The following is a 17,868-nucleotide window of genomic DNA, read 5'->3' as shown; positions in this document are numbered from 1 at the left end:
AGACTGACCCAGCAAAACAATGGAATTGACAGATGGTCTTTTGGAGAAATCTATTCTTATTATGTTGATTTGTTTAATTAACTTAAGTAATTTCAAAAAGGCTAAAAAGAAAAGGCTAAATAGAATGGAATAATTCCTATGTCATGTATACAAGAGTACTCACTCCACAGTTTTGAAAAGTTTGTTCTCAGTAGAGCCAACATATCCTTGCAATTTCGTATCACCGTTATATTGCTGGCAAGTTTTTTTTTTTCTTATAAATAGTGTACAGGTATAGCTAAGCTCAGTAGTCCCTGGGTGGTGCAAATTGTTAACGTGCTCAGCTGTTAACCAAAAAACTGGAGGTCTGAGTCCACCCAGTCCTGGTGATCTACTTCTGAAAAATCAGCCAGTGAAAATCCTGTGGAGTATGGCTCTACTGTAACAAACACGGGGTTGCCATGAGTCAGAGCTGACTCCATGGCAAATTAAAAAAAAAAAAAAGTCAGCTCCTGTCCAATTTGCCCAAATTCCTAGTCATGGAGCTCAAATTAATGAGGTTTCTGATACTGCAAAAACAAAGCAAGTTTGGCAAACCACTGTAATATTAATTTAATGAGGAGGAGCAGGACAGCCTGAAGAGGAAAGTCTGCTAAATTCCCCACGTGAGAAAATTTTCCAAAAGAAAATCTAATCGGATACTTACAGATAGGACCCACTTCTAACACATTATCAAATGAGCAGCAAGATGTGGTCCCCAGTGTAGCAACCACCTGGAGAGTAAAAAGCAGACACCCTTTTAGTCCCCATGTATTGGTGTAATTTCTGCACCCACCGCCACTGCCCAGGGTCTAGCACAGAGCCTTGAACATGGTGCTCAATGAGCACCTTCTAAACAGAGATGTAAGCCTCCTGATGCACATTTAATCGTTGATGAAAAACATCATAACAGGTTCAGAGAAACAGAGTTTCAGACAGAAAACTCAGCTGTGAGTTACAAACATGCATTTGTAAGAGATTTCCCACCATGTCTTGCAGCAGAAATGAAGCACTTCACCACACCGCCTACATCAGCTATTCCTATATTCTACTTTATTAATGGAGCCCTGTTAGCACACTGGCTATGAGCTCGGCAGCTTACCAAAAAGTTGGCAGTTTGAATCTATCAGCTACTCCTTGGAAACCTTTGGGGCAGTTCTAATTATTAACTATAAAAAAAAAAAAAAACTATAGGCATATATAATTTGAATATAAGAATAGACTTCCTACTCCAGAGTAGGAAGTCTGGTTGCTTTTACTGAGGTTGGGGTGTGTGTGTGCAGAGTAGAAACCAAGCACACCAGAAATCACGTGTGCTCCAGCAAGACTCAGTTGTTCAAACATTTCTGGAATGCATCTTTTAGAACAGCCTTTGAGGTCAACTAAGAGCCACACCAAGACTTTGACCAAGAATATTCCTCACTAGATTTGCTCTGCTGCAGTCCTCTCTCTGAATGATACTGTTCTCCAAAATTAAATTAATCCTCAAAAGAAGAAAATTTCTTCTTATTAGGAATTTTTCCAAGAAAGCTTTGAGTGTTGTTGGTTGCAAAACTGGAAAGTGTGGGCCAGAATAGCTATTGTAACCTGACCCTACAAATGCCAATAAATTTCCATTAGTCAGAAAAGACTGCCTTAAACTAGCCCAAGCCAGATTTGGCCCGCCTTGCATGCGCAGAAGTGCCAGCTGTGACCCTTAGTCGACCTCAACAGAGGATGCAGCAACAGGTGGAACAAATCGGAAGGAAAATCATCACCCAGACCCCATTCTGAAGTGAGAAATCTGACAAGAACCATGCCACCTCCTGTTGCCTGGCTGCCATAATTCCTGCAATGTCTTCCCAACATATTCCTTCTAGAATTTTCCTTCCCCAGTACACCTGTATGGCTGCCATCTTGCTGCCTAAAACACATATAAGCCCTTTTTCCCCATAGCTTGGGGAGTTGGATCTGAGGAACTTCTTCCTGGCTCTTTGCTCTGCGCATTGCAATGAAGTTACTTTCTCTTTCTCAAAGACCAGTGCCCAGATCATTGGCAAGTCTGAACGTGCTGGACAGGACCCATCTTCCTGGATTCAGCAACACCATGGTATTTTCAATCACCTCATATACATGAGAAAGCTGGACAATGAATAAGAAGAATTAATGTATGTGAATTGTGGTGTTGATGAAGAATACTGAATATACCATGGACTGACTGCCAGGAAAATGTCCTGTCTTGGGAGAAGTCTGTCTTGGAAGAAGTACAGCCAGAGTGCTCCTTGGAAGTGAGGATGGCGAGACTTCGTCTCACGTAGTTTGGACCTATTATCAGGAGGGACCAGTCCCTGGAGAAGGGCATCATGCTTGGCAAGGTAGAGTGTCAGCAAAGAAGAGGAAGACCGTCAACAAAATGGATTGATACAGTGGCTGCAACAATGGGCAGCGGTTGTGAGGATGGCACAGGACTGGGCGGTGCTTTGTTCTGTTGTACATAGGGTCTCTATGAATTGGAACCAACTCAATGGCACCTAACAACAACAACAACTCTAGTTCCAGGAGCGCCCTTTGGTGTAATGGCAACCACACACATTGAACCCCCACGGTCGGCCTCACCCACCAGACCCTGGATGCTCTTGAAGCCAGGCTTTGTGTCTTATTTCTCTTCGCATTGCTAGGAACTTGCACTTTGCTGAACACAGAAGAGGTGCTGAAAAATATTTGTTGAATTGAAAATCTCCAAATAATCTTTTTTTTTTTTTTTTTTAAAGGCATAGCCTCTTTACAAAACCGAAGAGTATAATTGATTCATTGATGCACTGCCTGGATTTCTCCTGAGTTGTAACAAGAGTGTGAAAATCAATTCTTGCAACCTTTATTGAGCCCCCACTGAGATATCAGCAACACTATGTGCCTGAGAATAGAGATGGCCTTCGGGCTCTGTTTCACCCATGACAGCCTGCATTTGATCTAAACAACAAATTTGCCTCTCAGAGAGTCAAAGTGCTCTTGCCAAGGTAGCCTTGTGTCTACCCTCTGGTTGGCTCCACCTGCTAGGCCCACAGCCCTGGCTCTGACCTGGGGGAGATACCTGAGACTGCTTCTCAGAGCACATGAGCCCTGCCCAGAGCACAGAGAGGATCTACACCCAGTTGCAGGAAGTGGTCCCAAAGTTGGTCCTGTTAGGACTTGCTCTATTACAGGGGTGCGCTCAAAGGGAGCTCAGTCCTTAAGGGGCTACTGTCAGCATGGCAAGGGCAAGCATTGAAGCCATGCGTTTGGAGCAAGAAGGCCTGGGTTGGAGACATCCCTATGGTGCGTTTTAGCACCTCTGGGCTTCTGTATTCTCAATTACTACAAATGTGTTGGGCATAGTACCTCCTAGTCTGTAAGTCCCCAATGGGCTTGGATGTCACACACCGCCACATCTCCCTTGGTGCCCAGTCTCCTTCTCTCCACACCTATGTGTATGCTCTCCCCGTTACAGCGTCAAACATTCTCCACACTGACTTTATCATTTAGTGGGAATTCAAATCAGCGTGTGATTTCTCTCTGGAATTTGCCATTTAGGCTGATCAAAGAAAACCCACTGCCTTTGTACTGCATATTAAAATGCTTTGTCCATGCTTTTAAAAAATTGTAAAAAAAAAAAAAATCTGTAGAACCATGCCACCATCTTCGTATTTCTGGAGATTTATTTTCCTAAAGTTAAAACAGTCTCTTAGGAATGGCAGGAAACCCTGGTGGTGCAGTGGTTAAGTACCACAGCTGCTAACCAAAAGGTCGGCAGTTCAAATCCACCAGGTGCTCCTTGGAAACTCTATGGGGCAGTTCTACTCTGTTCTGTAGGGTTGCTATGAGTTGGAATCGACTTGACGGTAATAGGTTTCTTAGGAATGGCATAGCTGTAGTCCAGTATTTTTTTTCAGTTTCATTTCAGGATCATTTGCTCCTGTTAAGTTCTATTTAAACTAAATGCAATAACTTCTGTTTTTAAAATTACATACATATTAAATATTCTATGGTTAATATTTTTTTCTATCAATCAGTTCATTTATTATGTGTGCATGGAAGAGTGTCTGGAATGATCTTCACCAAATATTGGTAGTGCTCATTTCTTGAGATGAGATTTTGGTTAATATAAACTTTTATTCTTAGACTTATGTATAGTCACTCTTTTGTTTTGTTTTTTTAATTGAGAACATAAAACATTTTTATCCAAACAATTAAATCTTGACTTGTCGTAGTAGTGGCCCTAGTTGAGAATAATTAATAGGTGATATTTCTTGGGTGCTTATTCTACATGAGACCTAATCCTCAGAGTGTACACTGTATTTATCATTTATTATCATTTATCATACATGATTTTATATTTATTCATCATGACAATTACGAGTTAGCTACTTTTTATGACCACTACTTTAGAGCTAGAGCCCTGGTGGGGCAGTTCGAATCCACCAGTCACTCCTTGGAAACCCTATGGAGCAATTCTACTCTCTCCTGTAGGGTCACTATGAGTCAGAATCCACTCAATGGCAACACGTATAACATAAATTGGATCTCTGGTGATGCAGTGGTTAAGAGTTTGGCTGCTAACCAAGAGGTTGGCAGTTAGAACCTACCAGCCGCTTCTTGGAAACCCTTTGGGGCAGTTCTACTCTGCCCTATAGGGTTGCTATGAGTCAGAATTAACTTGATGGCAACAGGTTTTGGACTTTTGAATTGACAGAAGTGAGCCTGAGAAATGGGTACTGGTCCAAGGACACACAGGTAGGAGCAACCAAGACGTGAACACAGGTGTAGTTAACTCCTGTTGCTCTCACCATGTCCTGGGGAGACATGACCCCTGGGACCCTAGCCAGTGAAATCTAAGCCTGCTGAAATGCCAGGACCCTTCAGCAAGGACCTGTCAACAAACGCACGCACTTGGCCTCTCAGAGAGAGCCCCGTGGGCCGGTGGTGGAAATTCAGGCTCTAAATGAAGATGTGCCAGGCTGACAAACAGCCAGCTCCATGTGGACAGCCTTCTAAGTGGTTTTTCTATGTGGCTCTGAGCTACAAATCAGCTTGTCTTAATTCTCAGAAACCACCTGAAAGCCATAGCACCTGCTCCGCTCCAGGCTCTGATTACCCTGCTCAGCGCGGCACAGTGACGCTAACCTCATTTCAGCCCTCTCCAAAGAGACATAATCACATTTGTGCATGGGCAGGAAGCAGACGCTCCAGCTCTGATAAGGTCCCCCGCTCAGAGAGCCTGAGGCATTCTTGCTGCCTGAGCCAGCATCTCAGGAGCTGCCTGCACCCCTTCATGGGCCAGAGCCCCTGTGTGACCTCCTCGCCTGCCTTCTTTTGGTTCTGCACTAAAAAAAGCCTCCTTTGCTCTTTCATATGCCTTGCAGGGGTTGCCCTCTGCCTTGTGCCTGACATAATAAAATTGGCTAGTTAGCTAAGGCAAATCATCACAAGAAAAAAGGGGGAAATTCTGTTAAAACCCCAAACTAGTTCATGGGGGTACAGAGATTCAGCTTTCCTGGTTCAAAACCTGCAAGATGTCCACCTATTTTCAGCAATGGGTCTTGAATTTTGAGGGATCTCCAAACTCATCTGAGAAGATAATGAAGGCTTTGAGCCTGTATCCCAGAATTATGCAAATAATTATTACACATATGCATAATGATAAGCATTACACCTATAGTTTTATTGAAAACAGTTGGGCAATGGAGCCCTGGTGGCACAGTGGTTAGAGCTCAGCTGTTAACCAAAAGGTCAGCAGTTTGAATCCATGAGCTGCTCCTTGGAAACCCTATGGGGAAGTTCTACTCTGTCCTCTAGGGTTGCTATGAGTTGGAATTGACTTGATGGCAATGGGTTCCCCCTCACCCCGAGTCCTGCTTCACAATCCCATGGCTACCCACTTAAGATAACAAGCAGGATTCAGTGCTGTCCTTCTCTACCTAAGTTTTCCATTACTAAAAGCCTTTAGTCTATGACTCTGGCTTACACCCTTGGTGCTGCTGCAACTGCTGGCCAGTAGGGACACTATTAACATTTATAAAATAATTTGGAAAGAAGAGAGAGAAGAGAATAGAGATATAATGGAATACTATGAAACTTCTTAACAGAATAATGTTTTCATGGAGAAATGTCCATAATACATGAGGTGAAGAAAGTCACAAGTCAATGTATACAACATGATCTTAATTTTGTTTAAATATATGTAAATGTACACAGAGAAAGAGCTAAAAAGATATAAACCAAAATGTTAAATTTTTTTTCTCTAATGTTTATTTCCTCCTCTATACTCTCTTATGATCTCCAAACTTTCTAGAGTCAGAAAAAATTAGTACAAAAACTGAAAAAAAGGAAACTTGTTCTTCATTAATAATACACTGTTATTTTAATTTGCATTTCCAGTTTGGCTAAGATGGACTAGCCTGTAGCAAACCAACAGTTCCAGAAAAAACAACTGGAAAATTCAAACCTCATTGGGGTGAAGGCATTAAAAAGCTTTAGAAGCAGCCAAGGCTTAAGGAGCCAAGATCTCAGAAAGAAGAGAAACTCAGTGGAGGGGGTTGATCATTCTGCTCACTGCCTTTTCCTTGGTGCCTATGTTGATTCTTACGGTTCCCAGTGCTGAGAGGCTGCACTCTGAGGCAGAGGGCCTTATGGAAAGGCTGTGAAGCCAGCAGGGTTTTAAGACCTCACAGGGCTGAGGAATGTTTTGGGGTTTGGATCTGCCATGGAAGCCAGGACTTGAGGGACCAAGATTCCAGAAAGAAAGGAAATACAAAAAACTGAACTCAATATGCTGTACTGCTTTCCTGTCAAAGCATTTACTACTTCTTTAAGCTGAAACGAAAAGAAACCAAGGAGAAAAACAAAAAGGAGATGAAAATCTGAGTGTAGTTTTCAGCAGTTTGACGATGCTGGGAAGACAAAAATTGGGGTCTAGGACAACAAAACAAAAACAACAAAAAACATTGCCATCAAGCCATTTCAACTCATGGTAACCCTATGTGTGTCAGAGTAGAACTGTGATCCATAGGGTTTTCAGTGGCTGATTTTTTGGAATTAGATCACCAAGACTTTCTTCTAAGGCACCTCTGGGTAGACTCAAACTTTCAAACTTTCAGTTAGCAGTCAAGTGCATTAGCCATTTGCACAACCCAGTGACTCGTACCAACGAACCCATTACCCATTGCCATCGAGTCAATTCCAACCCATGGCAACCCTATAGGACAGAGAATAACTGCCCCATAGGGTTTCCAAGGAGCATCTGGTGAATTTGAACTGCCAACCTTTTGGTTAGCAGCCATATCACTTAACCACTGGACCACCAGGGCTCCACCAGTGTACAGGGGCCCTGAAAAACATCCCACTGTAAGGAAGACAACATAATAGGAATAGGGGCAAAGCAGAAGTAGTCAGAACTTTGCAAAGTCAGAACACAGCCTTGTGCAAGCTCAACCTCTGATTGTATTGAGGTGATCTTTCACTTCTTTAGCTTCCTACTGGAGACTAGGATGAATCCGCTATAGAGGAAAATAACATAATCTAAAGTCTCTTCATACACTAAGTTCAACACTGATTAAAAAATAAAAAAATTATGAGTTATACCAGGAAACAGGACTAAGAGACCAAGAGGAAAAAAAAGGAAATAGAAAACAGACTCACAAGTGATACAGATATTAAAAAAAAGAGAGAGAGAGAGATAATAGGGTCAGCATAATTAAAATAATTATGATTAATATGTTCAATAAAATAAATGACAAGATGGAAAGTTTCACCAGAGAATTAAAATCTGTTAAAGAGGATCAGATAAAAATTTTAGAATTAGGAAGTTTAGTATTTGTTATCCTTCAGGGATAAAGGGGAAATCAAAACATTTTCAAATGAAAGAAAACCAAGAGAATTTGTCACGAGCAGACCTAACCTAAAAGAATGACTAAAGAAAGTTCTCTAGAGAGAAAGCAAATAAGAAAAGAATCTGGAATCACCAGGAAAAGAGAGAAAACAAAAGAGCAAAAGTATTGGTAAATACAATAGACTTTCCTTCTCTTAAGTTTTCTAAATTATGTTTGACGTTTGAAGCAAAATTTATTACACTATCTGATGTGGTTCTTAATGTATGTAGAAGAAATATTCAACACAATTATATTATTATGGGGGGAGGGTAAAGGGCTATAAAGGAGGTAAGGCTTCTATACTTCACTCCAACTGGTAAAATGTTGATATCTGTAGACCAGGATAAGATATATATATATAGTATAATAACTAGACCAACCAGTAAGAAAGCCACACAAAGAGATATACTTAAAAACTTTATAAATAAATCAAAATGAAATTCTAAACAATAAGTAACCCACAGGAAAGAGAAGTAAAGAAAATACAGAAAAATAAAATAAAAACAGAGAGGACAAACAGAAAATAAAAATAAAATGGCAGACCTAAGCCCTTTTAAGCCCTAGCATTACATTAAAATGTAAATTGTCTAAATACCAATTGAAAGAGATTGACGGAGTGGATTAAAAATAAATAAACATGATCATCTATGCTCTCTAGAAGAAACTCACTTCAAATATGATATAGGTAGACTGAAAGTAAAAAAAAAAAAAAAGTAAAAGGATGGGATAATATACATTACACAAACATTAATCAAAAAAACAGTGGCAGTTATATTAATATTGGGTAGACTTCAGGTAAAAGAAAATTACCAGGAACAGAAATGTATGTTATACAATGATAAGAGGGTCAATCCATCAAGATGACAAAGTAATCTTAAATATTTATGCATCAAACAAAAAACAAATAAACACAAAATACATGATGGAAAAATTAATAAATACTTCAACATCCCTCTCTAAACAATTGACAGAATAATTGGACAAAATATCAGCCAGTTTTCTCTATGTAAGACAGAAGAACACAAAACACCATCAACCAACATGATACAGTAAATATTTCTAGAACACCCCACCCAACAACAACAGAATACACATTCTTTTCAAGCACCCATGGACCATATACCAAGAGCCATATCCTGAGCCATAGAGGGTGTGTTTTCTAACCATGATACAATCAAACTAATGACAGAAATATAACAAGAAAATCTTCAAACAATTGGAAACTAAATAACACATTTCTAAATAACCCATGTGCTAAAGAGGAAGTCTCAAAAGAAATTAAAAAATACATTGAACTGAGTGAAAATCAAAGTATAACATACCAAAATTTGTGGGACTTAACTAAAGTAGTGCTGACAGGGAGATTCACAGCCTAAATCCTTACACTAGAAAAATGCGAAGGTCTCAGAAAATCAGAAAAAAGTATAGCAAAATAAGCCCAAAGCAAGCACACAGTAGGAAATAACAAACATAAGGACAGAAATCAGTGAAATTGAAACAAAACAAAAAATAGAGGAAATCAATGAAACAAAAATTGATTTTTCAAAAGATCAATAACACTGACAAACCTCTAGCAAGAGTCACCAAAAAGAGAGAGATGGCACAAATTACCAGTATCAGGAATGCTGAGATCAAAAAAGAATCCTATGAACGGCTCTAAAACAAACCCAGTGCCATCGAGTTGATCTGACTCATAGCGACCCTATAGGTCAGAGTAGAACTGCCCCATAGAGTTTCCAAGGAACAACTCTACCCACATAAATTTGGCAACTTGGATGAAATGAACCAGTTCCTTAAAAAGCAGAAACTACTACAACTAACACAATATGAAATAAATAATTTGAAAAGCCCTATATATTAAGAAACTTAAACTCATAATTTGAAAAACTCCCAAGAAATATATCTCAGGCCCAGATATTTCACTGAAGAATATTACCAAATGCTTAAAAAAGAATAACATCAATTCTATACAATCTCTTCCAGAAAATAGAAGAGGAAACATTTTTCAATTTATTTTATAAATCCAATACTATCCTAATACCAAAACCAAAACCAGAAAAAGAGCACTACAGAGTAGCCCTCATGAACACAGATGTAAAAATTCTTAAAGTATTAGCAATTAGAATATGTATATAATAACATATATGTATATATACGTTCTATATGTATAATATATATGTGCATATTATATATATATATGTAACTACACATATGTATATCTTGCTGTTGTTAGGTGCTGTCAAGCTGATTCCAACTCATAGCGACCCCACGTACAACAGAACAAAACAAAGCCCAGTGCTGTACCATCCTTACAATCATTGTTACGCTTGAGCCCATTGTAGCAGCAATAAACCTAGAGACACTAAAATTAAAAATACAATACCATTTTCAATTCTTTCAGTTGTTCAAAAAAAAAGAAAAAAGAAACAAAAGGGTTTATATACTGAAAACTACAAAACTCCAATGGAAGAAGTTGAAGAAAATTTAAATAAATGGAGAGACATATTTTTTTCATGGATTAGAAGACTCAATATGGAAAGATGTCAATTCTCCCCAAATTGACATGTAGGTTTGATGTAACTCCTATCAATATTCCAGTAAGATTTTTTGTATATATATGTAAGGTAAAAAAACAAATTGGAATAGCTAAAATAATTTTGAAAAAGAAGAATAAAGTGTGAGAAATCAGTGTACCCAATTTCAAGACATATTATAGAGCTACAGTAATCCAAACTGTGTGGTATTGGCAAACATATAGACATATAGATCAATGGAACAGAACAGAAAACCTGGAAATAGCTTCACACAAATACGGCCAACTGATTTTTGACATATGTGCAAAAGCAATTCAGTAGATAAAGGATGGTCTTCTAATAGATGTTGGTGAATAAATAGAATAGGCAAAAAAAAAAAAAAAAAAAAAATGAGCCTTGACCTAAATCTCATACTTCGACTCAAAATAAATCCTAGATTTAAATGTAAAACTATAAAACTTTTAGAAGAAAACATAGGAGAAGTTCTTTGGAACCTATGGCTTAGTGAAGATTTCTTAGACATACCAAAAAGTATAATCCGTAAAAGAAAAAATCAATAAATTGCACTTCATCAAAATTAAAAACCTTTGTGCTATGAGAGACCCCCTTAAGAGGATGAAAATGCAAGCCACAGACTGGGAAAAAAATATTTGAACACCTCTTACCTGACAAAGGACTCACATCTAGAATATATAACGAGTTCTCAAAACTCAAAAGAAAATCAGTTTAGAAATGGGCAAAAGGCAAGAGGACACATTTTGACAAAGATGATATTTGGATGTCAAATAAGCACATGAAAAGATGTTCAGCATCACTAGTCAACAGGGAAATGAAAATTAAGACCATGATGAGACATTGGGCTTAAATTAAAAAAAAAAAAAGTAAATAGTGAGAATACCAAATGCTGAGGAGGCTGTGGAGAAACTTGATCTCTCATACATTTCTGGTGGGAAGGTAAGATGGTACAACTATTCTGGAATATAGTTTGGCACTTTCTTAAAAAACTAAACATACAACTACCATATGTCCCAGCAATTGCATTCTTAGGTATCTATCCCAGAAAAATGAAAACTCATCTCCCCAAAACCTTGTACACCAATGTTCATAGAAACTTTACTTATAATAGCCAAAAGCTGGAAACAATCATAATGTCCTTCAATAGGTGAAAAAAAAGTGATACATCCATACCATGGAATATTACTCAGCAATAAAAAGGAGTACATGTTGATACATGCAACAACTTGGGTAGATCTCAAGGGCATTATGCTGAGTGAAAAAAAAGCTAATCTTAAAAGGGTATAAACTGTATCATTTCATTCATGCAACATTCTCAAAATTATAAAAGTATACAGATGGAAAGCAGGTTAGTGGTTAGGCATGGTTGGGAGTGTTAGGTATGACTATAAAGGTGTAACATGAGGAAGATTTTTGTGGTAATGAAATAGTTCTATGTCTTGATCAAAGTTGTGGTTACATGAATACAAAACCAAAACACACTGCTGTTTTGTCGATTCCGACTCATGGTGACTCCATGTGCTTCAGAGTAGAACTGCGTTCCTTAAGGTCATGTGATATGTAATAAAATGACATAGTACTATACACACACAGTGTACCAATGCCAGTTTCTTGGTTTTGCTATTGTACTATAGTTACGTAAGATGTTACCTTTGGGGGAACTGCATGAAGGATATAAGAAACCTCTCTGTACTATCTTTGCAACTTTCTTTAAATCAAAATTAATTTGAAAAATTAATATTTGAAATTAGCAACATGATATATTCATTTATCAGCAAGACAGAGAGGGAACTGGTAAACTGGAAAATAGGTCAGACTGAAGTATGGAGATAAAAAAAAGGAAAACATGGAAAGGAGTATAAGATATTTGGGACTCATCGGAAAGATCTAATATATGTGTAAACAGCATCCTAGAATGGAAGGAGCGAGAGAAAGGGGAGAAGTAAACTCTGAAAAGATAATGTTCCAGAATTTTCCAAAACTGATTGGAAACACCAACTCACAGATTCAAGAAGTTCTATGAAATCCAAGCAGAATAAGTACAAAGAAAACCCATTTTACTTGCATCATAGTAAAAACTGCCTTAAAACAAACACAAAAAGGAAATGATACAATCTGCGGGGGGTGGGAGGGAGGGAGGAAGCTGCATTGCCACATTATCTTCATAAGAACAACGTTAAAACTGACAGCTAATCCACCAACAGAAATCATGGAGTAAAGAAGTTAACAGACTTCCATATTTAAAATCACTGAAGAAAATAGCTACCAACTTTGATTTAAATAAAAACCTACTCTTTTTTTTTTTTAACTCATAGCAACCCTGTAGGACGGAGTAGAACTGCCCCATAGGGCTTCCAAGGAGCGGCTGGTGGATTAGGAACTGCCGACCTCTTAACCCCTACGCTGCCAGGGTTTCCATTTCTATACCCAACAAAAATATCTTTGAAAGGTGAAAGCAAAACAGACGTTTTCAGAAACAGAAACACTGAGATGATTTATCGTACCAGTTTCACACTAAAGGAAATTCTGAAGAGAGTTTTTTCAGACAGAAGCACATGACCTCAGTTGGAAACAAGAAAATTCAGGGAGAAATTAAGAGCAATGAAAAGAGAAATATGTGGATTTATCTAAATTAATATTGGCTATAAAACTATATAAAAATAATTTTTCTATTTTTATATAAGATAATAATAATAGTGTCTTGTAATAATGTCTTGTAGAGTTTTGGAAACCCTAGAGGCGTAGTGGTTAAGAGCTATGGCTGCTAACCAAAAGGTCGGCAGTTCAAATGCACCAGGTGTTCCTTGAAACTCTATGGGGCAGTTCTCCTCCGTCCTATAGAGTCGCTATGAGTCAGAATCGACTCGAAGGCAATGGGTTTTTTTTGCAGGGGGGGGGAGTGTCTTAAATGTAGAATTAAAATGTAATACAGAGAAGAAAGGGAAGTATATAGAGTTAAAGAATTCTAAGGCTCCAGTATTATCTGGAAAGTGTAAAAGCACTCATTTACATTAGACTTAAATAAGTTAAAGATTTTTTTTAAATAAGTTAAAGATGTACATTTTAATATCTAGGGTAACAACTAAAGGTAAAATCAAAGAGTATATAGCAAATGAGCTAAAATGAGGAAAAGTGGAATAATACAAAACACTCGGTTAATCCAAGAAATGGTAAAAGAGCAGAGGAAAACAACCATAGAAAACAAATAGTAAAATGGTAAATATAAACCTGAATGTATCAGTCATTACCTTAAGTGTAAATGGACTAAATAGGTAATAACTGCCATACTGGATTAAAAAACAAACAAGCAAACCAAAAATAACCACCACCACAATATACTGTTTACAAGAGACATCTTAAATATTAGGGGACAGGAAGTTTAAAAGTAAAAGGATGGAAAGAGCTATATCATGCAAATGCTACCCAATAGGAAAAAGATTTCAGTGGTAGAATTCTCGCCTTCCATGTGGGAGAACTGAGGTCAATTCCCAGACAAAGTGCAGCCACCATTTATCTGTCAATGAAGGCTACATGTTGATACGAGGCTGAACAGTCTTCAATATAGCTTTCAGACTAAGACGGACTAGGTAGAAGCTCCTGAAGGTCTGCTTCCAAAAATCAGCCAGTGAAAACCCTGTGGAGCACAGCAGTCAGATCTGAACCGATCCTGGGGATGGCACAGGACCTGGCTCTGTTTAGTTCTGTTGTGAGTAGTGTCTCCATGAGTCAGAGGCCAACTCAGTGACAACTAACAATGACATAGGTATGTATATATATAAATGTATGTGTGTGTATATATATGTATGTACATATACTTTATCATATATGCTATAACAATTTTCTGCAGAGCATTTGTCTTCTGATTTTATTTATGATATTTAATATAGTTTTTTTAGTTTTATAAAATCTCATTTCATGTGGTGCTTCCTCCATTGCTTTCATGTTTCACATCTAGGGGATATGTTTTGATATATTTATTTTATCCTAGACAGGAAATTCAAGTGAGTCTTAATAGTGGCAAAGGAAACCCTGGTGGCGTAGTGGTTAAGTGCTATGGCTGCTAACCAAAAGGTTGTTAGTTCAAATCCGCCAGGCACTTCTTGGAAACCCTATGGGGCAATTCTACTCTGTCCTCTAGGGTCGCTATGAGTCGGAATTGACTCGACGGCAGTGGTTTTACAGTGTCAAAATTTTTTACCTAATTTAAATAGAACCCTTTTAAATTACATTTGAAAGTTTGAACGTTAAGCTTTCTATCTAAAATTACCTTCCTGCCAAACCTTTATTTGACAAATATTTATTGAGCTTCTGCTAAGTGCCAATTTCTCTTCCAGTAGCTGGGGATAAAAAAAAAAAAAATAGACCCTTCCTTTATGTAGCTTACATTCTGGTACATATTTACATACACACATATTGACATACATAAGCATGTACGCAAACGCAATGGAGAAAAGTAAAGCAGGGTAGGGTCACTAGGAAATGCCAGGTAAGGGGGTCAGGAAAGACCTTGGAGTAAAATGACAATTGAGCCTTAAGCCACTTAATCCACTCTGGTTCCGTTCTTCAAAATGACTTGGCCATCGTCTGGCTCTACGTACTCCCTCCGAACCGTGTTAATCCTTCTACACTGCAATTATTTGCTTATGCTCCTGATTGCCCTGTGAACTCCTCAAAAGCAGGGTCAAGTTTTAGATACAATCACATCCTCCAGACCTTTCCCAGTCACATGAATTGACTGAAACAGTTTTTGCAGAAAAAAAATTTCTCAAAGATTAATTCTTAAATGAAAGATCCCAGAAACCAAACAAAATGAAAGATAAGGGATGTTGTTAGTCTGTGGCCCGTAAAAAGTCAATCAAACCTAGACTGCTTTAAATATTCAGTAATTCCCAAATATTGAAAAGTATCCTGAGCAGCATTGACTCCACTCTAACTGCACATCAGAATCTTTGGCTATAATTTGATTATGCTTCAGGTGAAAGTTTACAAAAATTGTTTTGTGATATTGGTTTCAATCCCCACAATGTGTCAGCACTCTCCTCCCTTCCACTCTGGGTTCCCTGTGTCCATTCGTCCAGTTTTCCTGTCCCTTCCTACCTTCTCTTCTTTGTTTTTGGGCAGGTGTTGCCCCTGTGGTTTCTTATGCTTAATTGAACTAAGAAGCATGCTCCTCACGTGTGTTATTGTTTGTTTTAGAGGACTGTCTAACCTTTGGCTGAAAGGTAGACTTCGGGAGTGGCTTTCAGTTCTGAGTTAGCAGGATGTTCCATAATGATAGTCTCTGGGGTTCCTTCAGTCTCTGTCGGACCAGTAGTAAGTCTGATCTTTTTTTTATGATTTTGAATTTTGTTCTGTATTTTTCTCCTGCTCTGTCTGGGACCCTGTATTGTGATCTCTGTTCAGTGGTCAGTGGTCGTAGCTGAGCACCATCTAGTTCTTCTAGGCTCAGGCTTGTGGAGGCCGTGGTTCATGTGGTCCATTAGTCCTTTGGAATGATATTTTCCTTGTGTCTTTGGTTTTCTTCATTCTCCTTTGCTCCAGACAGGATGGACCAATAGATGTATCTTAGATGGCCACTCACAAGCTTTGGAGACCTCAGACGGTACACACCAAAGTAGGATGTAGAACGGTTTCTTTATAAACTATGTTATGCCAGTTGACTTATATGTCCCCCAAGACTATGGTCCCCAATCTTCAGCCTCAGTAACTCGGCGCCTCAAGATGTTTGGATGTGTCTAGGAAGCTTCTATGACTCTGCGTTGGTCAAGTTGCGCTGACTTCCCCTATATCATGTGTTGTCTTTCCCTTCACCAAAGTTAACACTTGTCTACTATCTAGTTAATAATTTCCCCTCCCTCACCTCCCCTCCCTCTTAATCAGCAAAGGTTGTTTTTTTCTGTGTGTAAACCTTTTCCTGAGTTTTTATAATAGTGGTCTCATATCATTTTTGTCCTTTTGTGATTGACTTACTTCACTCAGTATAACACCATCCAGATTCATCCTTGTCATGAGATGTTTATTGAATTCGTCGTTGTTCTTTATTGTTGCATAGTATTCCATTGTGTGTATGGACCATAATTTGTTTACCCATTCATCTGTCGACGGGCATTTAGGTTGTTCCCATGTTTTTGCTATTGCGAATGATGCTGCAATGAACATAGGTGTGCGTATGTCTATTCGTGTGATGGCTCTTATTTCTTTAGGCTATATTCCTAGGACAGGGTTGCTGGATCATACAGTATTTCTATTTCTAGCTTTTTAAGGACGCGCCATGTCATTTTCCATAGCAGTTGTAACATTTTACATTTCTACCAGTAGTGCGTAAGAGTTCCAATCTCCCCACAGCCTCTCCAATATTTGTTATTTTCTGTTTTTTTTTTTATTAGTGCCAGTAATGTCAGGGCGGGATGGTATCTCATTATAGTTTTGATTTGCATTTCTCTAATGGCTAATGATCATGAACATTTCCTCATGTGTCTGTTAGCTGCCTGAATGTCTTCTTTGGTGAAGTGTCTGTTCATATCCTTTGCCCATTTTTTAACTGAATTATTTGTCTTTTTGTTGTTGAGGTGTTGAAGTATTTTATAGATTTTAGAGATTAGCTCCTTGTTGGATATATCGCAGCCAAACTTTTTTTTCCCAATCTTTAAGTTCTCTTTTTACTCTTGGTGAGCCTAATTGTTTAATTTTTAGGAGCACCCAGTTATCTGGTTTCTCTTCTGATATTTGTGTATTGTTAGTTATGATTTGTATTTTATTTATGCCATGTATTAGGGCCCCTAGCATTGTCCCTATTTTTTCTTCCAAGATCTTAATCATTTTAGGTTTTATATTTAGGTCTCTGATCCATTTTGACTTAGTTTTTATATATAATGTGAGGTATGGGTCCTGTTTCATTGTTTTACAGATGGCCAACCAGTTTGGCCAGCACCATTTGTTAAAAAGACTGTCTTTTCCGCTTTGGTGTTTGTCAAACATCAGCTGATCATAAGTGGATGGATTTATATCTGGGCTCTCGGTTCTGTTCCACTGGTCTATATTTCTGCCATTGTACTAGTACCAGGCTGTTTCTACTACCTTGGCTGTATAGTAGGTTCTGAGATCAGGTAGTGTGAGGCCTCCTATTTTGTTCCTTTTCTTTAGTAATGCTTTGCTTATCTGGGGCCTCTTTTCTTTCCATATAAAGTTGGTGACCAGTTTTTCCATCTTGTTAAATAATGCTGTTGAATTTTGGATCAGGATTGCATATCTGTAGATTACTTTAGGTAGAATTGCCATTTTTGCAATGTTGAATCTTCCTATCCATGAGCATGGTGTGTTTTTCCATTTATGTAGGTCTCTTTTGGTTTCTTGCAGTAGTATTTTGTAGCTGTCTTTGTATAGGTCTTTTACAACCCTGGTTGAATTTATTCCTAAGT

General features: G+C 38.2%; 1 protein-coding gene across 1 annotated transcript in view; it reads right to left on the bottom strand.

Annotated features, from left to right (window-relative positions):
• The window catches only part of DDC (dopa decarboxylase), a 130,682-nt gene that overhangs the window by 39,813 nt on the left and 73,001 nt on the right, over window positions 1-17,868 (bottom strand). The window contains exon 7 of the mRNA XM_049894125.1: window positions 686-752. Within this exon, the coding sequence (XP_049750082.1) occupies window positions 686-752 (67 nt within the window). The remainder of the gene's footprint in view (window positions 1-685; window positions 753-17,868) is intronic.

This window comes from Elephas maximus, chromosome 8, assembly GCF_024166365.1.
Source record: "Elephas maximus indicus isolate mEleMax1 chromosome 8, mEleMax1 primary haplotype, whole genome shotgun sequence".
Taxonomy (NCBI): domain Eukaryota; kingdom Metazoa; phylum Chordata; class Mammalia; order Proboscidea; family Elephantidae; genus Elephas; species Elephas maximus.
This window is presented reverse-complemented; position numbering and strand designations above follow the sequence as displayed.